At 61.5% G+C, this 25,207-nt stretch overlaps 3 protein-coding genes across 3 annotated transcripts in view; 2 read left to right on the top strand and 1 right to left on the bottom strand.

The window, feature by feature from the left end:
* The first annotated feature begins 470 nt into the window (after nt 1-470).
* SEC13 (SEC13 homolog, nuclear pore and COPII coat complex component) lies at nt 471-14,767 on the top strand. Its single transcript, XM_062200450.1, has 9 exons — nt 471-549; nt 4,010-4,054; nt 5,188-5,303; nt 6,880-7,031; nt 7,886-8,019; nt 12,605-12,738; nt 12,856-12,979; nt 13,642-13,788; nt 14,397-14,767. The coding sequence occupies exons 1-9, from the start codon at nt 547-549 to the stop codon at nt 14,508-14,510; spliced, it is 969 nt and encodes a 322-aa protein (XP_062056434.1). The 5' UTR covers nt 471-546; the 3' UTR covers nt 14,511-14,767.
* A 72-nt stretch (nt 14,768-14,839) lies between these two features.
* Nucleotides 14,840-25,207, bottom strand: part of TATDN2 (TatD DNase domain containing 2) — a 39,407-nt gene continuing 29,039 nt past the window's right edge. The window contains exon 8 of the transcript XR_009866753.1: nt 14,840-16,734. The gene's annotated coding sequence lies outside the window, so the exon portion shown is untranslated. The remainder of the gene's footprint in view (nt 16,735-25,207) is intronic.
* Nucleotides 20,576-24,568, top strand: GHRL (ghrelin and obestatin prepropeptide). The gene is made up of 4 exons (XM_062200451.1): nt 20,576-21,724; nt 21,832-21,921; nt 23,189-23,297; nt 24,485-24,568. The coding sequence occupies exons 1-4, from the start codon at nt 21,617-21,619 to the stop codon at nt 24,502-24,504; spliced, it is 327 nt and encodes a 108-aa protein (XP_062056435.1). The 5' UTR covers nt 20,576-21,616; the 3' UTR covers nt 24,505-24,568.

Below are 25,207 nucleotides of genomic sequence, written 5' to 3'. Positions count from 1 at the left end.
ACAGGTCCTCCAGGTCTGTTTCCTGCTCCAGCCTGGGTACAACCACAAGCGGGGGGGGGGGGGCTTCCCGAGGCCTGGCCCTCCCCAGCGGAGACCCCCGGGTGGAGGCACTGCGGGAGCCCCCCCAACATGTCCACCTGGGGCTCTCACAGAGGACACGGAGGCACTGAGACCCTCCCGAGGGTCGGCTACGCCCGGATGGACGCCCGGGGCCCCGGGGGTCAGGAAGGGGCAGTGGGAAGTCTGCAGCCACCTGGCTTCAGGCAAGGTGGGCCGGAGGAGTGACCAGTGAGCATCGCCCAGTCGGCCACGTCAGGGCAGCCAGACGCCCTCCTTCGCGATCGCTTTGGCAACCAAGCCACGCCCCCAGGGGCGGGGCCCCGAGAGAGCGCGATACGGGAGGCCCGGAACCTTCGTGCGGGGCGCGCGTGTTGCTGCCCGGAAGCCGCGGAGCCCGGCCCGGCGGCGGCGCCGGAAGTGAGCTGCTGGAGGCGCCGCCGGGAGCTGCCACGTCCGAGGCCCGGGTCCGCCGCAGCCGCCGCAGCCATGGTGAGTTTGGGGGCCGCGTTCGGGCCAGTGTCGCGGCCGTCTTGGGTTCCTGGAGTCGGCCCGCGGGCTGGGGCTGCTCAGCTCCTCGGCGCCTCCCCGAGCCCTGCGGGCCGCGCCTCGCTGCTGCCCTCGGCTCCCCGCGGCCGCTGGAAACCAAAGCCGAAACAGCGCAGGCGCCAGCGTGTGCGGGCCCGGGATCCCGGGGGTTGGCGGCGGTCAGCCTGCCCTGCCGGGCCGGTGCGCGAGCTGCGGTTTGTGGGGACGCTGGAGGCGAGCCCTGCGCGCCGCTGCCCCGCCACCTGCACGCGGAGTGGGCCTCCGGGGGTGGCGGGCGCTTCGCGGAGCCAGTGCGAGAGTGGCCCGGACGTGGGCCGTCCAGGCTGCTTCCCCAGGGGCATCAGCGGGGAGCGGGATGGGCAGTGGAGCGGCCGGGACTCGAACCGGCCGCAGACAGCGGCTCTTCCCGCCGCGGGCCCCTAGCACCAGGTGCTGGGTGCTGAGTTACCCTGCGTAGCGTCGGGAACTCGTAGTGGCGTCAGCTGTGGATGTCTCCCTCCTGGTTCTGAAGAGGTGAGTTGTTGGGAGTGGCTCCAGGTGTCGGGGTCGCCGCTGAAACACGCACGCTTGGCGCGCTGGCTGCCTCAGGTGCTCTGCTAACCTATGATGCGACCACCTGTCGGGACTCTCCGTGCTCACCCGGCTGGGGAGGTGAGGAAGGGGCGCTCCCAGCCGGACCTGCAGCCAGCTCGGTGGCCTCCGCGGCGTTCTCGGTGGCGTCTGCCGTTCCTGGGTTTGTCAGCGTCCACCCACGCGGCCCCTGGAGCCTCTCAGTGCCCAGGTGACCGCCCCGCGGGGCCGGACCCGGCTTCCTCGGCCTTGGGCCCCACTCAGGGAGCCCAGAGTGGGCGGAGGACCCGGCGGGCTCCGCATGGCCCCGTTCAACTGCCCTGCTGCCGCCCTGCTCCCGGCTTCGTTCCGCGGCTCCTGGGGCTTGTGACAGATAAGAAGCCGGGAAACAACTTGCAAAGGGGCAGAAACTTTGATTAGACAGAAAAGAAACTTTGATTTGATTGGCAAGCGACCAAGCAAGCGTCTGGTCCCACAGGAGAGCAGGCGGAGCCCGGGAGCCGACCCGGGCTTGCAGGAAGTGTCCGGGTTGCCGTCTGTTCCTGGGTCATTCTGGGGGGTTTCACATCGGCTTGGGGCTCGTGGAGACTGTCTCCTCAGGGGCTTGGCCCCCTCCTCTGCTAGCTCTGGGTGGGAGACTGCAGCGAACTTGAGGCGTGGTTAAGAGCCACGAGGTTGGGCCGGCGCCGCGGCTCACTAGGCTAATCCTCCGCCTTGTGGCGCCGGCACACCGGGTTCTAGTCCCGGTCGGGGCACCGGATTCTGTCCCGGTTGCCCCTCTTCCAGGCCAGCTCTCTGCTGTGGCCCGGGAAGGCAGTGGAGGATGGCCCAAGTCCTTGGGCCCTGCACCCCATGGGAGACCAGGAGAAGCACCTGGCTCCTGCCATCGGATCAGCGCAGTGCGCCAGCTGCAGCGCGCTGGCCACGGCGGCCATTGGAGGGTGAACCAACGGCAAAAGGAAGACCTTTCTCTCTGTCTCTCTCTCTCTCACTGTCCACTCTGCCTGTCAAAAAAATAAATTAAAAAAATTAAAAAAAAAAAAGCTGCAAGGTCACCCAAGATAGGGCATCTCCTGGAGCTGCTCTGAGTCTCCCCGGGGTGCAGCCCCTTCCCTGCCAGCTCCAGGTGAGACTGCACCCATGCTGGGGTGTGAATTAAGGCCACCGGGAGGCTGTCAGTGGGGAGATGCCGGTTGGTCGGCAGGCTTGCTTTGCAGCCACAGCGGGCAGCCTGCTTGGGATGGACGTCCTACCTATGCCGGAGGGACCCCTGCGCCCCAGCCCAGGGCACGGCCTCAGACTTCATGCCTGAGCTCTCGGGCTGGGCAAGCCGAGAAGCCCTTCCTAACCAGCACATCCTCCTCGGCCCCTGTGCTGTGCGGGAGTTTGAGGGAAGAGCAGTTGAGCCAGGAAGCGCCCCCTGCCCGTTAGTGTGCACTGTTCACTCCGCACGCGGTGCCCCTACCTTCTGTTGACAAAGCGCTATGCTTGGGGATTTTCGGGATTCAAGAGGGCAGATGACAGGCGGGCGCTGTGGCATAGCCGGAAGAGCCACCACCTGCGGTGCCAGCATCCCATTTGGGCACCGGTTCACGTCCCAGCTGCTCCACTTTTTATTTTTGAGATTTATTTATTTTACTTGAAAATCACAATTACACAGAGAGAGGAGCGGCGCAGAGAGAGAGGTCTTCCATCCGCTGGTTCACTCCCCAGATGGCTGCAACGGCTGGAGCTGCTCGGATTAGAAACCAGGAGCCTCTTCCGGGTCTCCCACGCGGGTGCAGGGGCCCAAGCACTTGGGCCATCTTCTGCTACCCCAGGCCATAGCAGAGAGCTGGATCGGAAGCAGAGTAGCCGGGTCTTAAACCAGCACCCATATGGGTTGCCGGCACCACAGGCAGCGGCTTTTTCCGCTATGCCACAGCGCTGGTCCCAGCTGCTCCACTTCCGATCCAGCTCTCTGCTATGGCCTGGGAAAGCAGTGGAAGATGGCCCAAGTCCTTGGGCCCCTGCACCTGTGTTGGAAGTCCTGGAGGAAGCTCCTGGTTCCTGGCTTCGGATGGGCCCAGCTCCGGCCATGTGGTCAGTTAGGGAGTGAACCAGCAGATGGAAGACCTCTCTCTCTCTCTCTCTCTGCCTCTCCTCGCTCTGTGTAACTCTGATTTTCAAATAAATAAAGCTTTTAAAAAAGTGCAGATGACTCAGACTATGGCTCCAGGGGGCTCCCCGTCTGGTGGGGTGCGGACCATGGTGCTCAGGGTGCAGCACGCGCCAGCCAGCTGGGATCTGAAATTGCAGCTGGACCTCAGAGGACAGGTAGGAGGGGGGCGGCCATGGCAGAGGTGTCCCAGCCCTCCAGGCTCTGCAGCCCTGGAGGCCGCGAGTGGCAGGCGAGGGAGCGGCCTCAGAGAAGCCTGAATGAAGTGCACAGTCTGCAGGGTCAGCACTTTGTTCATTAGCGACTGCGGGGCACCCCGTGCCTCTGCGCCCAGGAGGGGAGCGGTCGCTGGTGCGGCCCCCGCTGGCCTCGGTCTGTGCTCTGAGACCCCTCCGCTCAGCCTGCTTTCTCCCTGTGCCACCCGGCCAGTCCCTCCTCAGCGGCTGAGCCCCGCCAGCTCCTGCGCACCCATAAGCCCCCACGGGAAGAGTTGACTGCTGTGTCAGGGTGATTTTTGTGCAGGTTTCTCAAGGGCAAGGAAAGCCTCTCACTCGTGTCTGCCTCTGGTGTTGGCTTAAAGAAGGTCCTTGGAGCGATTGTTCTGGTGAGGGAGCACAGACGCGGCGAGGGACGCAGTGATGGCTGGGTAATGAACTGCCCTGTCTTTGGTCGTAGGTGTCTGTCATCAACACCGTGGACACCTCGCACGAGGACATGATTGTAAGTACTCGCTGGCTGTCAGGGCCGTTTCTGTGAGAGGAAGCGCTTTGAGCTCTTCATCACCCTTCCCCGATCGGTGGTTCAGCGACGGTGGCTGGTCTGCCTCCCAGCAGTGCCCTGTGAGCTGGCAGGGCCCTGGCCGTGCCGTCTCCCCTTTGGGAGGGCCCTGGGGACCGATGGTAGCTTCAGGCCCTCGGTCCTCCGGCTGACGCTGGTCTCCCCTCTGTCTTCCTCCTGCCACCGCAGCCTGGCCCCACGGGCAAAGGCGGAGCCCGAGAGGACTGCTGTGGGTCAGCAGAGCAGACAGGAGTCCTCACGCGGGGCGTGGCCCGAGGCAGGGCACAGGGGAAGGCCCAGGGTTAAAGTCCACAGCAGGAGGAGCACTCCGGCCCCGCCGTGCAGCAGCCTGGGAGCGAGACCTGGGTCCCTGGGTCCCTGGGCTACGGATGGCGTCTCCTGCCTGCGTTGCTGCCCTCACGGCCTGTCACCTGCCGCCGCTTTGGGTTGCTCGGTCGCCTGGACTCCCTCAGGAGTGGTTCAGCTGTCGGTCACATGGTACCAGGGGTGGGGGTCTGAGCCTCCCTAGGCAGCAGCTTAGCTAGCAGGCCTCCATTTCTTGGTGGGGAGACCACCGCTGTGCCCCCGCTCGCGCGGTGTGGTCTGAGGAGCAGGTGAGGCAGAGCAGCAGTGAGGAACTTGCTCACTGTGCGCCAGGCTCATGCTAAGCACTGGTCATCCAGCGGCTCCTTGAGCCTTCCCAGCGGCCTCTGCGGCAGGTGCCACTCATGAACTCAGAACCGTGGGTGGGGCCAGGCCTGGGTCTGGGTGGTTTGGGGGCATCTGAGGGCGGTGCCAGTGTCTGAGTAACAGCCCGCTCCTTGGGAAAAGGACAAGCGTACGGGAAGCCAGGGACAAAGACCCTCACGGGACCCAGGGCCCAGGCGGAGGAAGGAGCCCGAAGGGTCTGTGAGCCCAGCTGGCTGCCGCCTCTCAGAGCAGTGAGGAGGCCGCCTGGCCGGCTTCCCGCCTGAGGTGCCGTCCCGAGTGGGTAGACGGTGGTCCACGGGAGCCCCGCCCCCGTGCACACTGCCCTGCCCCCGCAGGCCCCCAGATCTCCCCGTCTCCCTCTGCAGCACGACGCGCAGATGGACTACTACGGCACCCGCCTGGCAACCTGCTCCTCCGACAGGTCCGTCAAGATCTTCGACGTGCGCAACGGAGGGCAGATCCTCGTCGCTGACCTCAGAGGGTGAGTGTCCACGAGCCGGGGCGGGCGCCACCAGGGGTGCAGGTGGGGAAGGGAGTGAAAGTCCGGGTGCCAGGCACCCCGAAGTGTGCTCAGCTGTGAGGACGCCTGGCTGCCCCAGCACACAACGGGTGGGCAGGGCAGGGGCTCTGCGGGCCGTGTGCTCCCTGGAAGTCCTGGGGCTGGTGAGGTGTGACCTCTCACAGCCCTGGTGTGCCGCCCTCAGGTGGGCCCCGCCTTCAGGGGCCACTGCCCCCGCTGTGACAGGTGGAAGCCGTACTACTGTGTGCAGGTCTAGCCAGGGCGACCGACGTGTCACTCAGGAGTGGCGCTGCAGGGACCGTGCAGGCGGCAGCGTTGGGATCGCCGTGGCTCTGCCTGTCGGCCTGCGCAGGGGTCCAGGGCCACTTACACGCACCGTGTCACTCCTCTCGGAAGCCCTGGCTCATGTGTGTGGCTGCCCCCCTCAGGGTGCTGCCTTGCACAGCACTTCGGGTTTCGGGAGTTTGTTTTTTTTTTTTTTAAGGCTATTTATTTGAAAGTCAAAATTACACAGGCAGAGGCAGAGAGACAGAGAGATCTTCCATCCGCTGGTTCACTCCCCAGCTGGCCCGCAAGGGCTGGAGATGGGCCAGGCAGAAGCCAGCAGTCAGGAGCTTCTCCTGCTCTCCCACGTGAGAGTGCAGGGGCCCGAGCACTTGGGCCATCCTCCACTGCCATCCCAGGTGCCTTACCAGGGAGCTGAGTCACAAGTGGAGCAGCCTGGCCTTGAACCAGTGCCCACATGGGACGCCAGCGTTGCAGGCAGCAGCTTAACCCGCTGCGCCACAGTGCCACATGAGTTTCTTACGCTCTGAGAATGTGAGGCACTGGACGGTGACAAACCTCACACCCCCGTCCTTGACTGCCTCCGTTAAAAGCGCTCCTCGTGGGGAGTCTGGGCCTGTTGGCGCTCACCACCCGCTGCGTGGAACAGGAGTGAGCCGCCGTCCCCGGAGGGGAGTGCTGCTAGCTCGCGGTCAGTGGTTTTCCTTGTGCTCGTCCTCGGCTCTGTCCCTGAGCGAGCACAGACACTGAACCCCCAGCGTACCTGTGAGGGAGTCTTCCGGACGCCTCCGTTCCAGGCAGAGGTGAAGCCACAGAGCACCTGTGACCCTGGCCTCGAGTCAGAGCCCAGCACGGGCTGCTGAGCAGGTTAAAGCCGTCGTGAACACCCAGGTGGACAGTGCCTCCTCAGCAAGGTGTCTGGGAAGGCAGGCGAATGGTGGCTCCGCCTTGCGGTGTCCCTGAGCCCCAGGCGCACCTGCTGGGGGATTGACGCCCGTGCCGGCAGTCGGCGGAGCTGCCCTGGCTGCGGATCTGGTGCAGGTGAGATCCCTGCCTGGCCGGCCTCGGGGTCCTGCCGTCCAGAGGGCATCCCTAGGGCAGTGACGCTCCACAGCTCTCTGCGTGGAAGTGCTCAGGCAGCCGTTGGCTCTCCCTGCCCAGGAAGTCACTCATCTCCGCCCAAGGAGATGCCTGGCCAGGGCACCTGGGTCATTGGCCGCGTGGCAGCAGCCTCTGTCCCCTCCCCTTGCAGGCATGAGGGTCCTGTGTGGCAGGTGGCCTGGGCCCACCCCATGTATGGCAACATCCTGGCATCCTGCTCCTATGACCGCAAAGTCATCATCTGGAAGGAGGAGGGCGGCACCTGGGAGAAGACCCACGAGCACTCGGGCCACGACTCCTCAGGTGACCGAGGGGGGACCCTGGCCCCAGCTGGGGGCCGCTCAGGTCCCAGGAAGGACGGGCCACAACTCCTCGGGTAGCGGGGGCGGGGGGAGGAGCAACCCTGGCTGCGGCTGGGGGCCACTCACGTCACAGGAAGGACGGGCCACGACTCCTCGGGTAGTGTGGGGAGGAGTGACCCTGGCCCCGGCTGTGGGCCGCTCAGGTCCCAGGAAGGACAGGCCACGACTCCTCGGGTGACCGAGGGGGTGGTGGGGGCGACCCTGGCTGCGGCTGGGGGCCACTCATGTCCCAGGAAGGATGGGCCACGACTCCTCAGGTAGTGTGGGGGGGAGTGTCCCTGGCCCCGGCTGGGGGCCGCTCAGGTCCCAGGAAGGACAGGCCACGACTCCTCGGGTGACCGAGGGGGTGGTGGGGGCGACCCTGGCTGCGGCTGGGGGCCACTCATGTCCCAGGAAGGATGGGCCACGACTCCTCAGGTAGTGTGGGGGGGAGTGACCCTGGCCCCGGCTGGGGGCCGCTCAGGTCCCAGGAAGGACAGGCCACGACTCCTTGGGTGACCGAGGGGGTGGTGGGGGCGACCCTGGCTGCGGCTGGGGGCCGCTCAGGTCCCAGGAAGGACAGGCCATGACTCCTCGGGTGACCGAGGGGATGGTGGGGGCAACCCTGGCTGCGGCTGGGGGCTGCTCACGTCCCTGCGCTGTGGTAGGGGAGGCCGGAGCTAGCGGTGACTGGTAGGTATTTCCACCCGGGAGACCTGCACTTGGTTTCATAAATGACTGAGACCGAGCTGTGGGAAACGGGAGTCTGGTCGCCGCTCGGCTGTGCGCTCACCGTACGCCTCCCCCTCCCCGCAGTGAACTCGGTGTGCTGGGCCCCGCATGACTACGGCCTCATCCTGGCTTGCGGGAGCTCGGACGGGGCCATCTCGCTGCTGACCTACACCGGGGAAGGCCAGTGGGAGGTGAAGAAGATCAACAACGCCCACACCGTGAGTCCAGTGGCCGCGCCGGGGAGCCGGGCCCAGTGCCTGCAGGGTGGCGGCCCAGCCGGCTGGCAGATAGTGGAACTGGTTTTGTGGTTGCGTGTTAACTTTTTAAGAATCAAGCTACACGTTACGTGCCATAGAATTGCCCCTCGGAGGGAGAGGAGTTTGCAGTGTGCGGTGTTTGCGAAGCTGGACAGTGGGCACCCTGATTTCTAGAGCTGCTTTATCAGCCCCAAAGGAAACCCTGCTGGCAGGCGCCCTCCACCCCTAGCCCATGCTGGACCCTTCGCGTCCCGGGGCCTGGCTTCTCCCTCACGCCGTGGGCTCACGGTTGAGCCAGGTCGCGGCTGATGGGCGCCGTCTGTTTGCTTGTGTGTGGCGTGTGGCGAGTGGCGGTGCTGTGGAGGTTGGTGTGCGCGTTGCCTTCTCTGGGGAATGCCGCCGGGCACGCGGCTGCTCTGTCGTAGGGTAACGCCGTGTTCAGCCGGGTGAGAAGCTGCTGGTGACGACGCTGTTGTACCTTCCCACCAGTGCTGGGGGACGGTTGTCTCCTGACTGTAGCCACCCACGGCTGTCCTGGTGGTGCGAAGCGCTCACTCCTGGTGGTTTGATCTGCATTTGCTGGGTGGCTACTGCTGTCGGGCGGCTCCCTGGTGCTCATTGGCCATTTGTGTGCGGCCTGTGGGCCGCTGTCTCGGAGGGTGCAGCCATGCAGGGCCACGGGGAGGCCTAGAGGGGCCGGGGCCACTCCAGAGAGGAAGGTGCTGGGTGTGAAATCGGAACTGCACAGGAGGGGACCCCAAAAGAAAAGGCGTAGGCCCACATGGGGAGGGGCAGGGTTGGCCACCCTGTGTCTCAGCACTGTCAGCTGGAAAGGACAGACAGGTACTTAGGGTAGTTACATGCAGTTAGAACCCGCATCGGAGCCTGGGCTCCCGCCCAGCCCCCTCTGTGCACACCCTGGGAGGCACAGGCGATGGCTCAGTGGTCAGCTCCTGGCTGTGCCTAATGCGCTCCAGCTGATGTGTGCATCGGGGAGCAGACCAGCAGGTGGGCAACGCTTCTGCCTTTCAGAGAGCTGAGATCACGTTGGGGGTCTGGAGTGTTTGAGACTGCAGGCCAGGGGAGCTCACGCAACCAAGTCTGCAGACACTGCAGGCCTCAGGAGCCTCACAGTCGGGACCGTTTGGCCCAGGCACCCCACAGAGGGCGCCGATCGGCTGCTGGGCTCCGTTGGGCTGCATCTCAGACAGTGAGCGAGTCCACGGGTGCCAGGTGTAGACTGCAGGTCAGAGGGAGCTCCGGAGAGCAGGCGTGTCCGGGTGCGGGACCCTCCACAGGGGAGTCTCGGGCACCTGAGGCTCCCGAGCAAGCATTGCTGTTGTAGCAGACACTTGGACCACACCGAGCCGCAGGTCAGTCAGTCAGGTGGAGCTCTCCTGGGAGCAGTCACCTGTCCTGGGGATGTGTCATGGTGATGTCCAGTGGCAGCGGTCATGACAGGGTGACACAGAGGCTGCTGTTCCTGGGATATCCACCAACCTGGGGTTTTTAGGTTTTTGTTTTGTTGATGATTTGAAAACAGAATGACAGAGAAGCCATCTTGTGCTTCATCCCCAAATGCTCACAGAAGCAGGACTGGGCCAGGTTGAAGCCAGGAGCCTAAACCTTCATCCAGGTCACCCATGTTGGTGCCGGGGGCCTAAGCACTTGGGCCGTCTTCTGCTGCTCTCCCAGGCCATTAGCAGGGAGCTGGGCTGGAAGTGGAGCAGCTGGGACTCTTAGACTGATAGGGGAGGGAGTGTGGCAGCCTAGCCCCCTGCACCACACCCCCACCTTGCCCAGGAGTTTTTGAGTAGAGGAGATGTGTACAGTCCTGGGGACTTGGTGAGAAATCCGCCTGCACTAACCGTGGCACGTTCCTTCCTTTGTGATGGCTCAGTAGGTGTGTCAGAGTTCCTCCCATCACACACCTTACGTGTAGCTGCTGTCAGTTCCAGCGCATCAGAGGTGTGTGTGTTTTTTTTCAAAAGATTTATTTGTTTTAAAGAGTTAGAGGAAGAGAGAGAGAAAAAAGAGAGAGGTTTTCCATCTGCTGATTCACTCCCCACATGGCCACCATGGCCAGAGCTGCGCCAACCCAGAGCCAGGAGCTTCTTCTGGGTCTCCCACGTGGGTGCAGGGGCCCAAGGGGTTGGGCCATCTTCTACTGCTTTCCAAGGCCATAGCAGAGAGCAGGCTCGGAAGTAGAGTAGCTGGGACTCGAACCAGTGTGCATATGGGATGCCAGCACTGAAGGTGGCGGCTTTACCCGCTACACCACAGCGCCGGCCCCCAGCTGTGTTTTAAAATGAACTGTGCAGTACAAAGAACAAACTGTTAACAGTGTTTAAGAACTCAGGGAAGGACTGATGGGGCCAGAGGCGGAGAGTGACTCGGAGGCTCTCATAAAAGCCACCTCCTGTGACGCCGGCCTCCCGTGTAGGCTCAGGTTTGTGTCCCAGCTCCCTGTTAAGGGCCTGGGAAAAGCAGCGGAGGATGGCCGAAGTGCTTGGGCCCCTGCATCCCCGTGGGTGACCCAGAAGCAGCTTCTGGCTCTGCGCTAGCTGTTGCAACCAGCTGGGGAGTGAACTAGTGGATAAAGATCTGGCTCTGCTTCTCTCTGTGTGACTCTGATTTTCAAAATAGATCTATGAGTTTTTAAAATATTTATTTGAGTTACACAGAGAGAGAAGGAGGGGCAGAGAGACAGAGGTCTTCTATCCACTGGTTCACCCCCCAAATGACAACAACATCCAGAGCCGAGCTGATCCGGAGCCAGGAGCCAGGAGCTTCTTCTGGGTCTCCCACGTGGGTGCAGGGGCCCAAGGACTTTCCCAGGTCATAGCAGGGAGCTGGTTCGGAAGTGGAGCAGCCAGGACTCCTATGGGATGCCAGCGCTGCAGGCGCGGCTTTTACCAGCTACACCAAGTTTCTCCAAGGCAGCATCCTGCTCGTGCGTCCTTGGACAGCAGCTGATGCAGGCCCTGCCACCCACGTGGGCGTTGGCTGGAGTTCTGGGCTCCTGGCTTCAGCCTGGTCCAGCCTCCTCTGTTGCTGGCATTTGGAGGTTGACCCAGTGGATGGAAGACCTTGCTTGCTGCCTTTCAGGTAGATGAAAATCACAACTTTTTTCTTCTAGGGTGGGGTAGGACAGGGAGAGTTAAATGCAGAAGCTTTAAGAAAAGTTGTAGTGCGCTTGGCCATAGTATCCTGCGGTGAAAGAAAAATTCAGGTGGCAGTGAGCTTCCTGGCACCTGGACGATAGCCTTGGAGTGGGGAGGGGCCGGCGCTATGGCACAGCAGGTTAACACCCTGGCCTGCAGCGTGGCATCCCAGATGGGCACCAGTTCAAGACCCAGCTGCTCCCCTTCCGATCCCGCTCTCTGCTATGGCCTGGGAAAGCAGAAGAAAATGGCCCAAGGGCCTGGGCCCCTGCACCTGCATGGGAGACCCGAAAGAAGCTCCTGGCTCTGGATTGGCACAGCTCTGGGGAGTGAACCAGTGGAAGGGAGACCTCTCTCTCTCTCTCTCTTTCTCTCTGTAACTCTTTTAAATAAATAAATCACTTTTTTTTTTTTAAAGTGGGGAAAGCCACACCAAATGTGTGTTTGGAACAGGCTTACACTGCCAAGGCAGACATGGAAAAGGCATGTTCTGTTATGTTTTTGTTCTTAAGATTTACTTATTTGAAAGGGAGAGTTAGGTAAAGAGAGCGAGATTGCACTGGTTCTCTCCCCCAGATGGCTGCAGCAACCAGGGCTGGGCCAGGCCGAAGGAAGGAGCTTCCTCTGGCTCTCCCACGTGGGTATGGGGCCCCAGGACTTGAGCTGTCTTCTGCTTTTCCCAGGCTATCAGAAGGGAGCTGGATCAGAAGTGGTACAGCCAGGACACGAACCAGCACCCACTAGGGTGTTGGCATTGCACTTGGTAGCTTTAGCTGCTACACCTCAACACAGGCCCCTTATTGCATTTTTAAAAGATTTGTATGTATGTTTGAAATGCAGAGGGAGAGAGAGATCTCCCGTCCCCTAGGTCACACTCCAAATGTCCCAGCACCCAGCAGCCGGGAACTCTACCTGGGTCTCCCATGTGAGTGGCAGGGAGTACTTGGGAGCTGGCTGGGACGCGGAGCAGCCAGGGCTTGAAACGACACTGCAGTGTGGGATGCTGGCATTGCAAGCTGCGGCTTAACCCACTGCCACCGGGCTGCCCCCAGGGTGTACCTGTGGGTAGCGGCCTCCTGGGGGCTGATTGGTGGCAGTGACGAGGACAGGGACGCGGCAGCAGGTGCATCTGCAGTGGTTTGTGGCGTGCTTGAGGGTCGTCCATTAGCTGTTGTGATGTTTAGAATCTTTGGGCCCCAGTGTGGTCCCTTTCACGTGTTTGAAAAATGTCAGATTTGGGAGAGTTCTTAGTCCCTGCTTTGGGATGCCGGGTGGGAGCCGTGCGAGCAGCCAGTCCCTGCTCGTCCCATCGGCCCTGGGACCAGGGGAGGCAGGCCGCTGTGGTCTGCAGAAGGGCCAGGCTCACGGTGCCCTCTCCCCAGATCGGCTGCAACGCGGTCAGCTGGGCGCCCGCCGTCGCCCCAGGAAGCCTCATCGACCAGCCTTCAGGGCAGAGACCCACCTGCCCCAAGAAGTTCGCATCTGGAGGCTGTGACAACCTCATCAAGCTGTGGAGGTGAGTGGGGTGTGGGGAGAGCACCCTGGGAAAATGCCGAGCCTGCTTTAAGCAGTTTCACTCTGGCTGGGTGTGCTGTGGAGGGCTCACATTCAGGCCATCTGCTGTCCCCGCCAGGGAGGAGGAGGACGGCCAGTGGAAGGAGGAGCAGAAGCTGGAGGCACACAGCGACTGGGTCCGCGACGTGGCCTGGGCCCCCTCCATCGGCCTGCCCACCAGCACCATCGCCAGCTGCTCCCAGGTCAGTCCTGCCCCTGGGCCGCGGGTGCTTATGCGCAGGCAGCACTGGGGAGGAGCCCGCGGCAGGGGGCGTGGAGGTGCACAGGTGGGATGGAAGCTCCAAGACCTTCCCGGACAGGGTGGACGGCCGGGGCGGGCCTTCCAGCGCACACTGCCAATGCCCGGAAGCCTGTTTGGTTTGCTGTTAATGGATAAGGGTTTTTGTGACTTCATGTTCTGTTTCACAGTATTTTTATTTAAAAGGCAGACACAGAATCTTCCATTTACAGGCTCAGGCCCAGCGTTGGGCCTGAGCCAGGCCAAAGCCAGGAGCCTGGAACTCCATCCAGGTCTCCCAGGTGGGTGGCAGGGGCCCAGCACTGGGCTATCTTCTGATGCTTTCTCGGGCTTGGTAGTAGGGCCAGGACCCAAACCGGTGCGCACATAGGATAAGGTCATCGCAGGCCAAGGTGTAACCCGCTGCCCGGTACCAGTCCTGCGCTGGGTTTTTAGCAGCCATAGGGAGCCCAGGGCGATGCTTCCCTCATGGGAGGTGTGTTCCTGACGGCTGAGGGATGAGGTGCTGGGCCAGGAGTTGGTGATGAACACCGAGGGCAGCCAAGAGGCCCCTGCTCCCTCTGCTGGGAGGGCCCTCAGACCTCCTGACAGCGTGCCTTTGCCTAGGATGGCCGTGTGTTCATCTGGACTTGTGACGATGCCTCTGGCAACACCTGGTCCCCCCGACTGCTGCACAAGTTCAACGACGTCGTGTGGCACGTGAGCTGGTCCATCACCGCCAACATCCTGGCCGTCTCTGGGGGAGACAATAAGGTACGCCTGTCCCCATGTGCCTGCGACCCCCTTCCCACAGGAGGGGAGGGGCTGTGGCTGGCAAAGCCATCTCCCGGTCCCTGGGAGGTACATCCAGGCCCGACCTCCTGCCCACTGGGCTCTTTGATACTTTTTGGCTGAGCTAAGTGAACATCACCATGAGGACAAAGAGACAGAACCCATAAACCAAGCAAGAAGGTAGAGGGCACTCCCCCAAACAGGCTGCCCCAGGAGCAGGGGGCTGCCCTCCCTACACTGCCTGGCGGAGCACGGTTGTCTCCTAGTTTTAAATGTACTAAGAGACACGAGGTGAACTTGAACTGAGCCTCAGTCGTACCACAGCAGCCCCCAGTGTACGCCCCTCCCCGGCCTCAGAGCCCAGAACTCACCTTCCCCACCCACAGGCCGCAGGGCTGGGCAGAAGCTCCTAAGACCTGCGGCACATCTTGCCTGTGGTCATTTCATCTCTGGGGCCTGGTTTCCAGGGCGTGCACCCCGTTCACACGGCTGGAGCTGCCTCAGGTTTTGTTTTCCTCTGAAAAAGACGGCATCAATTTCAGAAACTGGCCTCAGCGCCCAGAGCCGTGACCGTGTGTGCTACCTTGCAGGTGACCCTGTGGAAAGAGTCCGTCGACGGGCAGTGGGTGTGCATCAGCGACGTCAACAAGGGCCAGGGGTCCGTGACCGCGTCCGCCACAGAGGGCCAGCAGAACGAGCAGTGACAGGACCTGCAGCTCCACGCCGGCCCCCCGGGTCAGCTGCCGGAACACTGGCAGGAGAGCGTCCTCCCCGAGTCAGGTGCTGTGATCTGATCGGGCCGTGGCCTGCCCTGTGAGAGCACTCTATGAGGAAGAAACTGCAAATGGCCTTCAGAGCTATTCTTCTACATCCTTTAGGCCATTTTAACGCACCTTTGGGTTCAGGCATTATTGGGGGTTTTTTGTTTCCAGTGGAACTAAATAAAATTGTATTGCTAATAGTTCTCGCTGCATTACACCCACCCCACCCCCCAAGAGAGCTTGTTGAGGCTGGCCCCTGTGACCAGTGCACACGTACCTGTACAGAATCCCCACAGGAAGGGAGGTCCACGTCAGGCAGCCCCTCTGCCGGCCTGGTCAGGCCACCAAACCCAAGCCTTTCTGCAGCCTGAAGATTGAGGGGCCAAGGAAGGCCCCTGCACGTGCTGCTCCGTGGGCACAGACGGCCGGATTCCAACCAGCCACATGCCCGTCACGAGCTCCAAGCTTGGAAAGGTCAACAGTGCAGATTCACACACGTCCCAGCAACCAGGGATCGCAATCCCCAAGGCTCACCAGAGGACGGAAGAGCACCCGGCGCCCTCAGACGCACAGGGTGAGCACACTCGGGTCTCCGTGACAGAGCACAGCCAGCAGCACAGGGAGGAGAAGACGACGTGAGTGGTGCTGCAGCCACGGAGGAACTCCCTACGGGCCTGGGAGCTGGCGAGGTCGGGCAGCATGTGGAATGCCAAGGGAGCTGGGGAAAGCAGCACTTTCAGACCCCCAGTGAGGAATTAGTGACATCATTAAAGTCCCACTTGCTGTGGCGAAGCGGGTAAAGCCGCTGCCTGCAGTGCCAACGTCACACAAGGGCACCGGTTCGAGTCCTGGCTGCTCCACTTCTGATCCAGCTCCCTGCTAAGGACCTGGAAAGCAATGGAAGATGGCCCAAGTCCTTGGGCCCCTGCATCCGTGTAAGAGACCCGGAAGATGCTCCTGGCTTCAGACTGGCACAGCTCCTGCTGTTATGGTCATCTGGGGACTGAACCAGTGGATGGAACTCTCTCTCTCATTGCCTCTCTGTCACTGCCTTTCAAATAAATAAATTTTTTTTAAGTCCCATCTGCAAGAGCTACCAAAAAAACCCTAGGAATTCATTTAACCAAGGAATTTCTGGCCCCCGGTTCAGCCTGGCCAGCCCTACATGTTGTGAGCATTTAGGAGGTGAACCTAAATGGACAACTCACCCCAACACTGTCACTTCATTTGCAATAAACACATAGTTTTTAAAAACTGGTTCACAGGATGCACAGATGACCAAACCAACGAAGCTGAAGGCCTCACGGCACCTGATTTGAAGACTACAGAGCTACTGGGGTGCTCCCAAAAATCCATGGGGAAATACAAGCAAAAGGTGTTGTTTTGTTTGCTACAAAAGTGAAATCCATGCAGTTACAGAGAAAGATGAGACATCTTCACCTGCAGGTTTACTCCCCAAATGGCACAAGGACTGGGGTGCGGCCAGGAACTGCCTCCGGGTCTGCCCCATGGGTGCAGGGGTCCCAGGACTTGGGCCATCCTCTACTGCTTTCCCAGGTGCACTAGCAGGGCGCTGGATCAGAAGTGGAGCAGCTGGGGACTCGAACCAGTGCCCATAAGGGACGCCGGCATTGCAGACTTTACCTGCCATGCCACAGTGCTGGCCACCCATGCAGCTTTTCATATTACACGTTTTCCTTGAACTTTCTGAGGATATCCAGTAACCAAAACAGCACCTGTGCCCTGCAGCTGACAGGGCCCAAAGATGACGGTGACAGGACAGCGGGGATAAGTGGGCCTCCCTGTGCAGAGCACTGACACTTACCCACCTCGTGCCCCTCACAAAATAAACAGATCCAAGCCCTGAAACCGCCGATCAGAACGGGAGCACCAAGACAGGCAGGGTAAGCACTCATCTGGGTAAGACCGCAGGAGCAAAACCAGACTAAGGACTGTGTCAAACTGAGCCCTGCACAGTATGGAAACCAAATGAAGAGAACAGACTGGGAGAGAAGGTGTGCGAACCACTCACGGGGCAGAGGACCAACGTCCAGAACTTGCCGAGCTGTCGCTGTGGTGTAGCAGAAGAGCTGCCATCTGCAGAGCCAGCGTCCCATGTGGGCACTGCTTCAAGTCCTGGCTGCTCCACTTCCAATCCAGCTCCCTGCTAGTGCACATGGGAAAACAGCGTTAGATGACCCAAGTACTTGGGGCCCCATACCCACATGGGAGACCAGAGGAAGTTCCTGGCTCCTGGCTTCAGATTGGCCCAGCTCTGGCTGTTACAGCCATTTGGCGAGTAAACCAGCAGATAGAACACACCTCTCTCTCTAATGCTGCCTTTCAAATAAATCTTCAAAAAGGAAGAAAGAAAAAATCCAGAATATGTAAGGAATTCAACAACAAAAGGTACAAAGGCTATTCAAAAAGGAAAAGATGATAACAGACATCTCAAAAGGAGAGAGATGTCCAACACGTGTATGAAAAAGCACCCACATGACTGGTGTCAGGGAAATGCCAATCAATACTATGGGCTACTGGGGCCAGCGCTATGGTGTAGTGGGTACAGCTGCCGCCTGCAGTACCAGCATCCCATGTGGGCACCAGTTCTAGTCCTGGCTGCTCCACTTCCCATCCAGCTCTCCACTATGACCTGGGAAGGCAGTGGAAGATGGCCCAAGTCCTTGGGCCCCTGCACCTGCATGGGAGACCTGGAAAAGGCTCCTGGCTCCATATTGGTGCAGGTCCAGCCATCTGGGGAGTGAACCAGCAGATGGAACTGGTTAAATATCCAAAGCAAATGGAGATTTCTGCACGTCCACGTCAAATGCAGCCCGAATCCTAACAGCTAAGACCCGGAGTCGGCCTAAGTGTCCAGCACCGAGCACAGGCGTGACCAAGCGTGCTGCCCGCCATTTGCAGCAAAACAGATCAACGAGGACGCTATGTTGACAGGCGCAGAAAGATAAAAATACCAACTGGGACTGCCAAAGCAGCTCCAGCAACGTTTCCACGAAGGTGGTCCCTCAGCCCCCAGACACAGCCCTGGGCCAAAGCCAGGAAGAGGGGCCGTTTCACAGTTCTGTGTGCCGGGGAACCCAAGAACTGCCATCAGATTCTCACCCATGATGAACAGAAAACTCTGCAAACCAGCGCGCGGATGAGGCGCACAGCCAAGAGTCACTCACTACCAGTGGTTCAGAAAGACAGGAGATCCCCACTTCCACACACAGCAGCTAAGCAGCGAGCAAGCCACTGCACCCGCACACACTGACAACCGGCAGTGCTCGGCAAAGGGGAACAGACCAGGCGGGCGCAGCCCCAGCTGACCGCCTGCCGGGAGCTTCCAGGACAAGCGAAGAGACGCAAACCCAAAGCCGGCGGTGGCACAGGGCTGGGCGGAGAGACCGGCATGCAGGAAGGCCGAGGCCAGTGGGGCTCAAAGCAGAGCACTAGAGGGGACACAAGTCCTTGGGCCCCGGCACCCACACGGGAGACCCAGAAAAAGCTCCTGGCTCCTGGCTGCGGAGCGGCCCAGTCCTGGCCATTGCAGCCATTTGAAGAGTGAACTAGCGAACAGAAGACTTCTCTAACTTCCAAATGTAGAAATAAATCCTTACAAAGAAAAAAAAAAGAAGTCTGTCTGGGGCAAGTGTTGCGGCGCAGGTTACACGGCTGGCTTCCCACACCAGCGCCAGTTCAAGCCCCAGCTGCCCCGCGCCTCCTGCTGAGCCTGGAAGACGGCGCAAGACGGCACAAGATGGCCCAAGGCCTGGACCTCTGCCATGCATCTGGGAGCCCAGAGGGACTTCCAGGCTCCTGGCTTCAGCCTGGCCCAGACCTAGTGCTCTGACCATCTGGGACATGAACCAGCAGGTGCAAGACCTCTTTGTCTGCCTTCTCCACCTTTCAAATATTTGAAAATAACTTTTTAAAAGATACATTAAAAATGTAGTAAGATAAAGTACAGGTGAAAAAGACTTTTAAGCTAAAAAAATAATTGCCAGCCGGGCTGCCCTGTAGAACGGCACGTGGGGTTCAGGAGGAAAATACCAGATGCAAATGTGGACCTGTGAGGAGGAGCGAGCAGCCCAGGACCGTCAGGATGCCCACTCCTCATCCTTTACGGACACTGCTGACAACCTGAGGCTCACCGGGCGGCGTATTACAAACGTCTCCTGTGGCGTGGTGCCGCTGCCTCCGGGAAGGGAGCTGTGTCCCTGGAAGGCGCACGGCCACAGCCACGGGCCTAAGCCCTGCAGCACGCACTCCACAGCACAGCAGAGCACAGCCACAAAGCCCGCGCACCCCGAAGTGGGCGCTGAGAGGCAACGGCAGAGCCGGCCACGGCCAGGAGCAGACGGGACCGTGGGGCAGCTGGTGCCGACCGCACAGGCCGAGCCCGCTTCCCGGCGACGTGCCAGAGGCTGGTTTTCCTCTAGAAAGCCAGTCCCCACTTGAGCGGGCGTTTGGGGAGTGAGCCAACGGATCTGACTTCGGACGGGGCTGTGACGAGGCTGTGAAGATGTGCACCCCGAGTCCCCTGCAGCCCCTGGGGGCCCCCACACTCCCTGTGAGCAGAGCGATGCAAGCTCAGGTCCCGAGGTACAGGTCTCAGGGAGCTGCACAGGCACGCATGCTCCCAGGTGGTAACATGGAGGGAAGGGGATCCGTGCAACATAGAGTTTTCCAGAATGAGGGACCTGGGCGTATCTTGAGGCTGAAGGCAGACGCTGTCAGAAAGAGGCTAAGAGCTAGGCTGCAGCAGACCAGGGAGGAGCCCTGGGGGAGACGCCTGGGCCAGGAGGAGGGGGACCTTGGAGGGACACCCAGATTCCATGGCATGGCCTGTGCAGGCTAGCGCACAAGGCACACATGGGGCTGCTGCTGCGGTGAGAAGGGGCCAGTCCACACTGAACGAGCCACGAGCTAAAACCCACACCAGGTGTCAGAGACTTCATATTTTTAAAAAGTCGATACACGGCAGGTCAGCTGCCACCTGGGGCCCCCACGTCCCAAGTCGGCGCGCCGGTTCAGGCTGCTAGGCTTCTGATGCAGCCCACTGCTAACGCACCTGGGAAGTAGCGCAAGACGGCAAGTGCGTGAGTCCCTGCCACCCCCGTGGGAGTTCCAGGCTCCCGGCTTCGGCCTGGCCCAGCCTCTGTGGCCATTTGGAGAGTGAACCACTGGATGGTCGGTCAGTCTCCCTCTTTCTCCTCTTCAAATAAAGAGAGGGGGAGGGGACTGGGCTGGACCTAGGACTAGGAACAGACCAATCCCAACTGAGGACAGAAGGCCGCATCCCCCACCTTGGGAGCGGCCGCCCTGGTCTTGGCCATCATCTGGGAACCCCGCGGGACACTAAGCCACACACTGTGCCTTCCTCCTGCACACGTGTGGTCCAGGAGGCCTGAGTAGGCGGTGGGGTACTTCCAGCGAGCTTCCCCTCCCTGCCTCTCCCACTCGGGGGACTCCGAGGCATGTGGTGAGGGGGGTTTGAACCCTGCAACCTTTTGGTTCCCCGAAGATAGCGAGGCAGGCGGCAGTGTTTACCAGCTGCCAGGTTATCTAAGATCAACACCGGCGCTGCAGGCCGGCTTCGCGTCTGCATAGGCGCCTCGTCTCCATGGCTGGGGCGACCTGACACTGCCTGTGTGCTCTGAGGGCTCAGCTCCCCCCGCCCCTCCCGGCCCCAGGGCCTGAGGGAGTCTGAGTCAGGGAGCGGGCGGGCTCACAGGCTGCCGTCCTGCGGGGACCCCAGCCTCATGGTGCGGGTGGTGAGACGTTTTCCCACGGAAGGTCCAGCCCAGCCTGCGCCTCCTCGGCCCCGAGTCTCTGCCCGAGTCCAAGCCCCCTCAAGCCTTCCCCATAATTGCCGTCATGTCCACATTCCTCCAACTGGACACCCAGCCCCAGCCCCACCCCACAGAGGGCACACTCACTGTGGAAGCCCACGAGAAAAGCCATTGCCCTAGAGAGGTGACGGGGCGGGGCCAGCCTGTGTGGCCGTGTGGGCCGGCCCCTTGACAATTTGGTTTTCTATCAAACTACCGGCTTGGCCTCCTGGCTCCACAGCACATGGAGCCCCAGCCTCTGCCTCAGCCCGGAGTCTCTAAACCACTGGAACCTCTGTATGGACAACTGTGGCCCTGAGCAGTCAGCGCCGGGACATCCTGAGACGCAGCCCCAGGTTTGACAGTCCCATAGGCGTCAGCTGCAGGCCACCTACATGCTACAGGCCCAGCACCGCACACCCACCACTTCACTCACTCCTCAGGCACGGACTAGGGGCCCACAAGGCCCAGTCTCAGAACAGGCATCCCTCAAGCTCAGAAACAAAGCCCGCTGGGAACAGGGAGGTCAGGTGCAGCCACGGAAGAGCCATCCCCGCACCTGCTCCTCGGGGTGGCCAGGGGTGCATTCCTTGGCTGAGAGGGACTTCCCAGTGGGGGCGTGCACGTCACAGGCATCAGCCACAGAAAACAGCAGCATGCCACGGAGTCCTAGTGCCGGCACCGGCATCCCACCAGGGGTCAGCCGAGGTCACACACTGGCAAAGCCAGGCCCTCGTGGGGTACCTGAGCAGATGGCTCAGCCGCACCAACCCCTCGGGGCACGCGGCCTCCACTCTGGGTCTCCACCCAGGGCACAGCAGCATCTTAGCTCCCGAGGAATGTAAACGAGCCGCCCGGGGCTGGACCGCCTCCAGGATGAGGGCGAGGGCTTAAGACAAACACCAGGCTTCCTATTTAAGGCCCAGGCAGCCCCTGGGCCTCACCTGCACCAGGAATCTCAGGTAGGCATGCTCTGCTCCCAGGGTGCGTGTGGGTTTAGAGGTTTGGCTTGCGGGGTGACTACTGGACCTTCTAGAACCACTACAAAGGTGAGGGGGAACGGAGGTGCAGGGGACACCCAACATCCAGGCCAAGTCCCACTGCCTGGCTCTGTCCTCTCCTGCCCTGGGGAGCCCTCTGCTCAGCAGTCGGGTGAACTCAGGCCTGTGGGGGTGAGCAGGCGCCTAGAGACCCTCTCTGCCCCCAGCCGAGGCCATGCTCTCCGCGGGGACCGCCTGCAGCCTGCTGCTCCTCAGTGTGCTCTGGGTGGACGCGGCCATGGCCGGCTCCAGCTTCCTGAGCCCCGAGCACCAGAAGGCCCAGGTGAGCCCCCTCCCCCCGCAGAGCCCACTCGGCACAGCTGCGGAGCCTGACGCCCGGCTCTGGACATGAGGCTCCGGTCTAAAGAGATCATCTCCCCTCTCTGGCAGAGAAAGGACGCCAAGAAACCACCTGCGAGGCTGCAGCCACGCGAGGAAGACAGCGGGCAGGAGGCGGCGGAGGACCAGCTACAGATTCGGGTTGGCGGCAGGAAAGGGAGCAGGGCGGGCCCAGCGGGGAGACCACGTCCCGGCTCCAGCAGCTGAGCTCGGCCTGGGCTCTAGGGCTCTCTGCCGGTCACTCGGCAGTGGGTGGAGAAGGCGCCGGGGAAGCCTGCTGAGCTCCAGGGGAGCCGGCAGCCCGAGATGAAGGCACCCAGGAGGAACACTGGGTTCCCGGGTTCCCGCCCAGAAACTGTTTTACTCAGGGTGCCTGAACTTGGGGTGGAGCCCACTGACCGTAACCACCTCACCTTCAGAGCAGGGGGAGAGCAGGCTTGTTCCTGCCCCAGCCAATGGCAACCCAGGCCAGGAACAGGTGGGAAACAGCACAGGAATTACACGGAAGGGGCAGGTGTGTGGAGCACTGGTTAGGGCACTGGCGCTGTGCATCAGAGCGCCTGGCTGGGGCACCAGTTTATGTATCTGAGCACTGGTTAGGGCACCAGTCTATGTATCTGAGCACTGGTTAGGGCACATTCTGTATCAGAGGTCCCGGTTTGGCTCCTCTGCTTCCAGCCCAGCTGGGAGGCAGCACCTGGGTCCCTGCCACCCACATGGGAGAGGGAGCTGGAGTTGTGGGCTCCTGGCTGCTGGCTGCTGCCTGCCCTGGTGCTCCGGACACTAGCAGAGAACCAGGGGATGGGAGACTCTGTCTCCCTCTGCCTCTCGGGTAGAACTGAGGAGGAAGGAAATGGCAGGAAGGGGTCTGCACTCCCTGTGCTTCAGGGAGTGGTCTGGATAGCTCTCCTGTGCTGACACTCGCTGCACCTACACTGGGACTTCCCGGGGCACTTCATAACGCAGCTGCTCAGCCGCTGGGCCTGTGTAGATCCCGTCTAGTTACTCCTCTCCAACAACCAGGGACGCGGGCAGGCCTCACATCACTGTCTCCAACTTACAGAGCAGGAGCAGGAGCTCAGAGAGGCCAACGCACTTGCCCGAAGCACCACAGCCAGTGTGGGGCCGACCCCAGTCTCTGGGCTTGTCCTCTTCCTCACTGGTCTGGGGCCTTGGGTGGGGGTGGGGGTCAGCGCCCAGTCTACAGCACGGCTGCGGTGTGTCTGCCTTGGCCTCCCAGACTGCTCACCATGCTCTCCCCTGGGCCCCTTGGTGACTGCCAGGTGAGCATCGGGAGCCACTGAGGGGCGAAGCTCTCAGGCTTGGGCCGCCACTCAGCTACCCGAGGGGCCCTGGGGGTGAGGTGGGCATGTGACTGACACCCTGGGTCCTCTCTGCCCCTCTCTAGTTCAGCGCCCCCTTTGACGTGGGGATCCAGCTGTCAGGGGCTCAGTACCAGCAGCACGGCCGGGCCCTGGGCAAGATCCTTCAGGACATCCTTCGAGACGAGACCAAAGGTGAGCTCTCGCCCGAGTCCCAGCCACAGGCCCTTCCTCCCTGCCACCTCTGCGGGCAGTGGAGTGTGGCTTCGAGCTGGGCTGCTGCCCTCGGAGGACAGCAGCTCCAGGCCCAGGCTCCTCCTTAATGGTCAAGGAAGCAGACAAGGTTACCTGGAGCGCAGTCACGCCTGTGCGGTGTGCGAGGGGCCTTCGAACGCTCCCGGCAAACAGGCACTCCCTCTAGTTCCACCTGCCGCAGACGCTTCCACGGTACAGCCATGCGCTCAGAGTGGGCCCCTCACCGCGGGCGCCGGCTTGTTCAGCCGTGCTGACAGAGCACCGCACCCCTCAGCCACCCTGGGCTTCCCTCCACGAACGCCGCTACAGGCAAGGCTGGGCTGAGCCAGCAGCCAGGCGCGCTCTCGGTCCTCCACATGAGTGGAGGAACTGGGGCCTGGACCGTCACCGGCTCCTCTCAAGGCGCACCAGCAGGGAGCCGCGCCAGGCTCTGCGGTGCAGGGCGGGCACCTCAAGCAGCGACCGCACAAGCCCAGCTTAGGCTTCGGTTTTGACCTGAATCCTTTCGTGTCTCAGAAGACACCACCAAGCTTCTGGCTTCTGCCTGGCCCAGGCCGGGCTGCTCCAAGCTCCCAGGGAGCAGTGAATCACCAGATCAAAGATCTCTACCTGTCTCTATTTTTCAAATAAACACAGTAAGAATAAAAGAAATCCAAAAACAAACAAGCCTGCCCCTGGAAGCATCACCAGCCCACCGCTCCTCACACCCAGGCTGAGCCAGGGCCCGGGGTCCCAACACCCAGGCTGAGGCAGAACCTGGGGGCCCCACACCCAGGCTGAGCCAGGGCCCAGGAGGGGCCCACACCCAGGCTGAGCCAGGGCCCTGGGTCCCAACACCCAGGCTGAGGCAGAACCCGGGGGCCCCACACCCAGGCTGAGCCAGGGCCCAGGGGGGGCCCACACCCAGGCTGAGCCAGGGCCTGGGGTCCCAACACCCAGGCTGAGCCAGGGCCCGGGGTCCCAACACCCAGGCTGAGGCAGAACCTGGGGGTCCCCCACCCAGGCTGAGCCAGGGCCCGGGGTCCCACTGTCCACTGCACACATCTTCCCCTCCGGGGCCACACCCACCCCGGGGAAGAAGAGCCACCTCCCAGGCCTGAATTCTGAGCTGGCCTCTTGCTTTGCAGAGGCCTCGGCTGACCAGTGATGCCGCGTGACCGCCCACCTCGAGCCCCGGCTAGGAAGCCCTGACCTGGCTTTCAGATGCTTCCGCCCACCCCCCCACTGCTGTCCTGGCTCAGGAGGCAAATAAACATTCAGATTTTCAAACCTGATAGCCAGTGTTCAAAGAGTAATTTATTTCACCTGCGACAAAACTGCACATCTTACTTTAATAAAAGACCCAAAAACAGCAATTCTTGGTCTGTGGCCAACAGGCAGACACGCCCACCTGGAAACGCACCCTTAACCGGGGGGAGGGGCAGCAGAGAGGTGTGGAGACACACACAGCCCCCGAGGCGGCACAGCTACCCGAGCACATCCGAGCGCACTGCCAGCCTGCAGACGACCGGCGGCTGTGTGCGGCAGAGCCACCACCACGCCACAGCAGCCACTGGAACAACTGGGGCGAATGACTAGCAGCGAGATGCCCCAGGCTGGGCCGGCCCTGCTCACTTCGCTGACACCGGGTATCCCAACTCCAGCTCACAGCTGAGATGAGCCTTGGCCCTCAGCGCTCCAGCTGACTTCCAGGAGACAGTCCTAGGAGGACTGTCACTCCGGAGCCATGCACACCTCCGTGGACGTGAGCATAAGTCCCCAAATGACCACAGTGGCCTACGTCGGGCCAAGCCGAAGCCAGAAGCGGGGAACCACTTCTGGGTCTTCCGTGTGGGAGCAGGGGCCCAAGC

Source organism: Lepus europaeus, chromosome 9 (genome assembly GCF_033115175.1).
Source record: "Lepus europaeus isolate LE1 chromosome 9, mLepTim1.pri, whole genome shotgun sequence".
NCBI classification, from domain to species: Eukaryota; Metazoa; Chordata; class Mammalia; order Lagomorpha; family Leporidae; genus Lepus; species Lepus europaeus.
The sequence above is the reverse complement of the archived record's forward strand: the minus strand, read 5'-3'. Positions and strand labels throughout refer to the sequence as shown.

Bases quoted from the DNA above. Each gene is read 5' to 3' on its own strand.
- SEC13 (XM_062200450.1), top strand. The intron at 7,032-7,885 runs GTGACCGAGGGG...CCCTCCCCGCAG, and splicing joins CTCGGGCCACGACTCCTCAG to TGAACTCGGTGTGCTGGGCC. The intron at 13,789-14,396 runs GTACGCCTGTCC...GCTACCTTGCAG, and splicing joins TCTCTGGGGGAGACAATAAG to GTGACCCTGTGGAAAGAGTC.
- GHRL (XM_062200451.1), top strand. From the start codon at position 21,617: ATGCTCTCCGCGGGGACCGCCTGCAGCCTGCTGCTCCTCAGTGTGCTC. The intron at 21,922-23,188 runs GTTGGCGGCAGG...GCCCCTCTCTAG, and splicing joins AGGACCAGCTACAGATTCGG to TTCAGCGCCCCCTTTGACGT. The intron at 23,298-24,484 runs GTGAGCTCTCGC...CTTGCTTTGCAG, and splicing joins CCTTCGAGACGAGACCAAAG to AGGCCTCGGCTGACCAGTGA.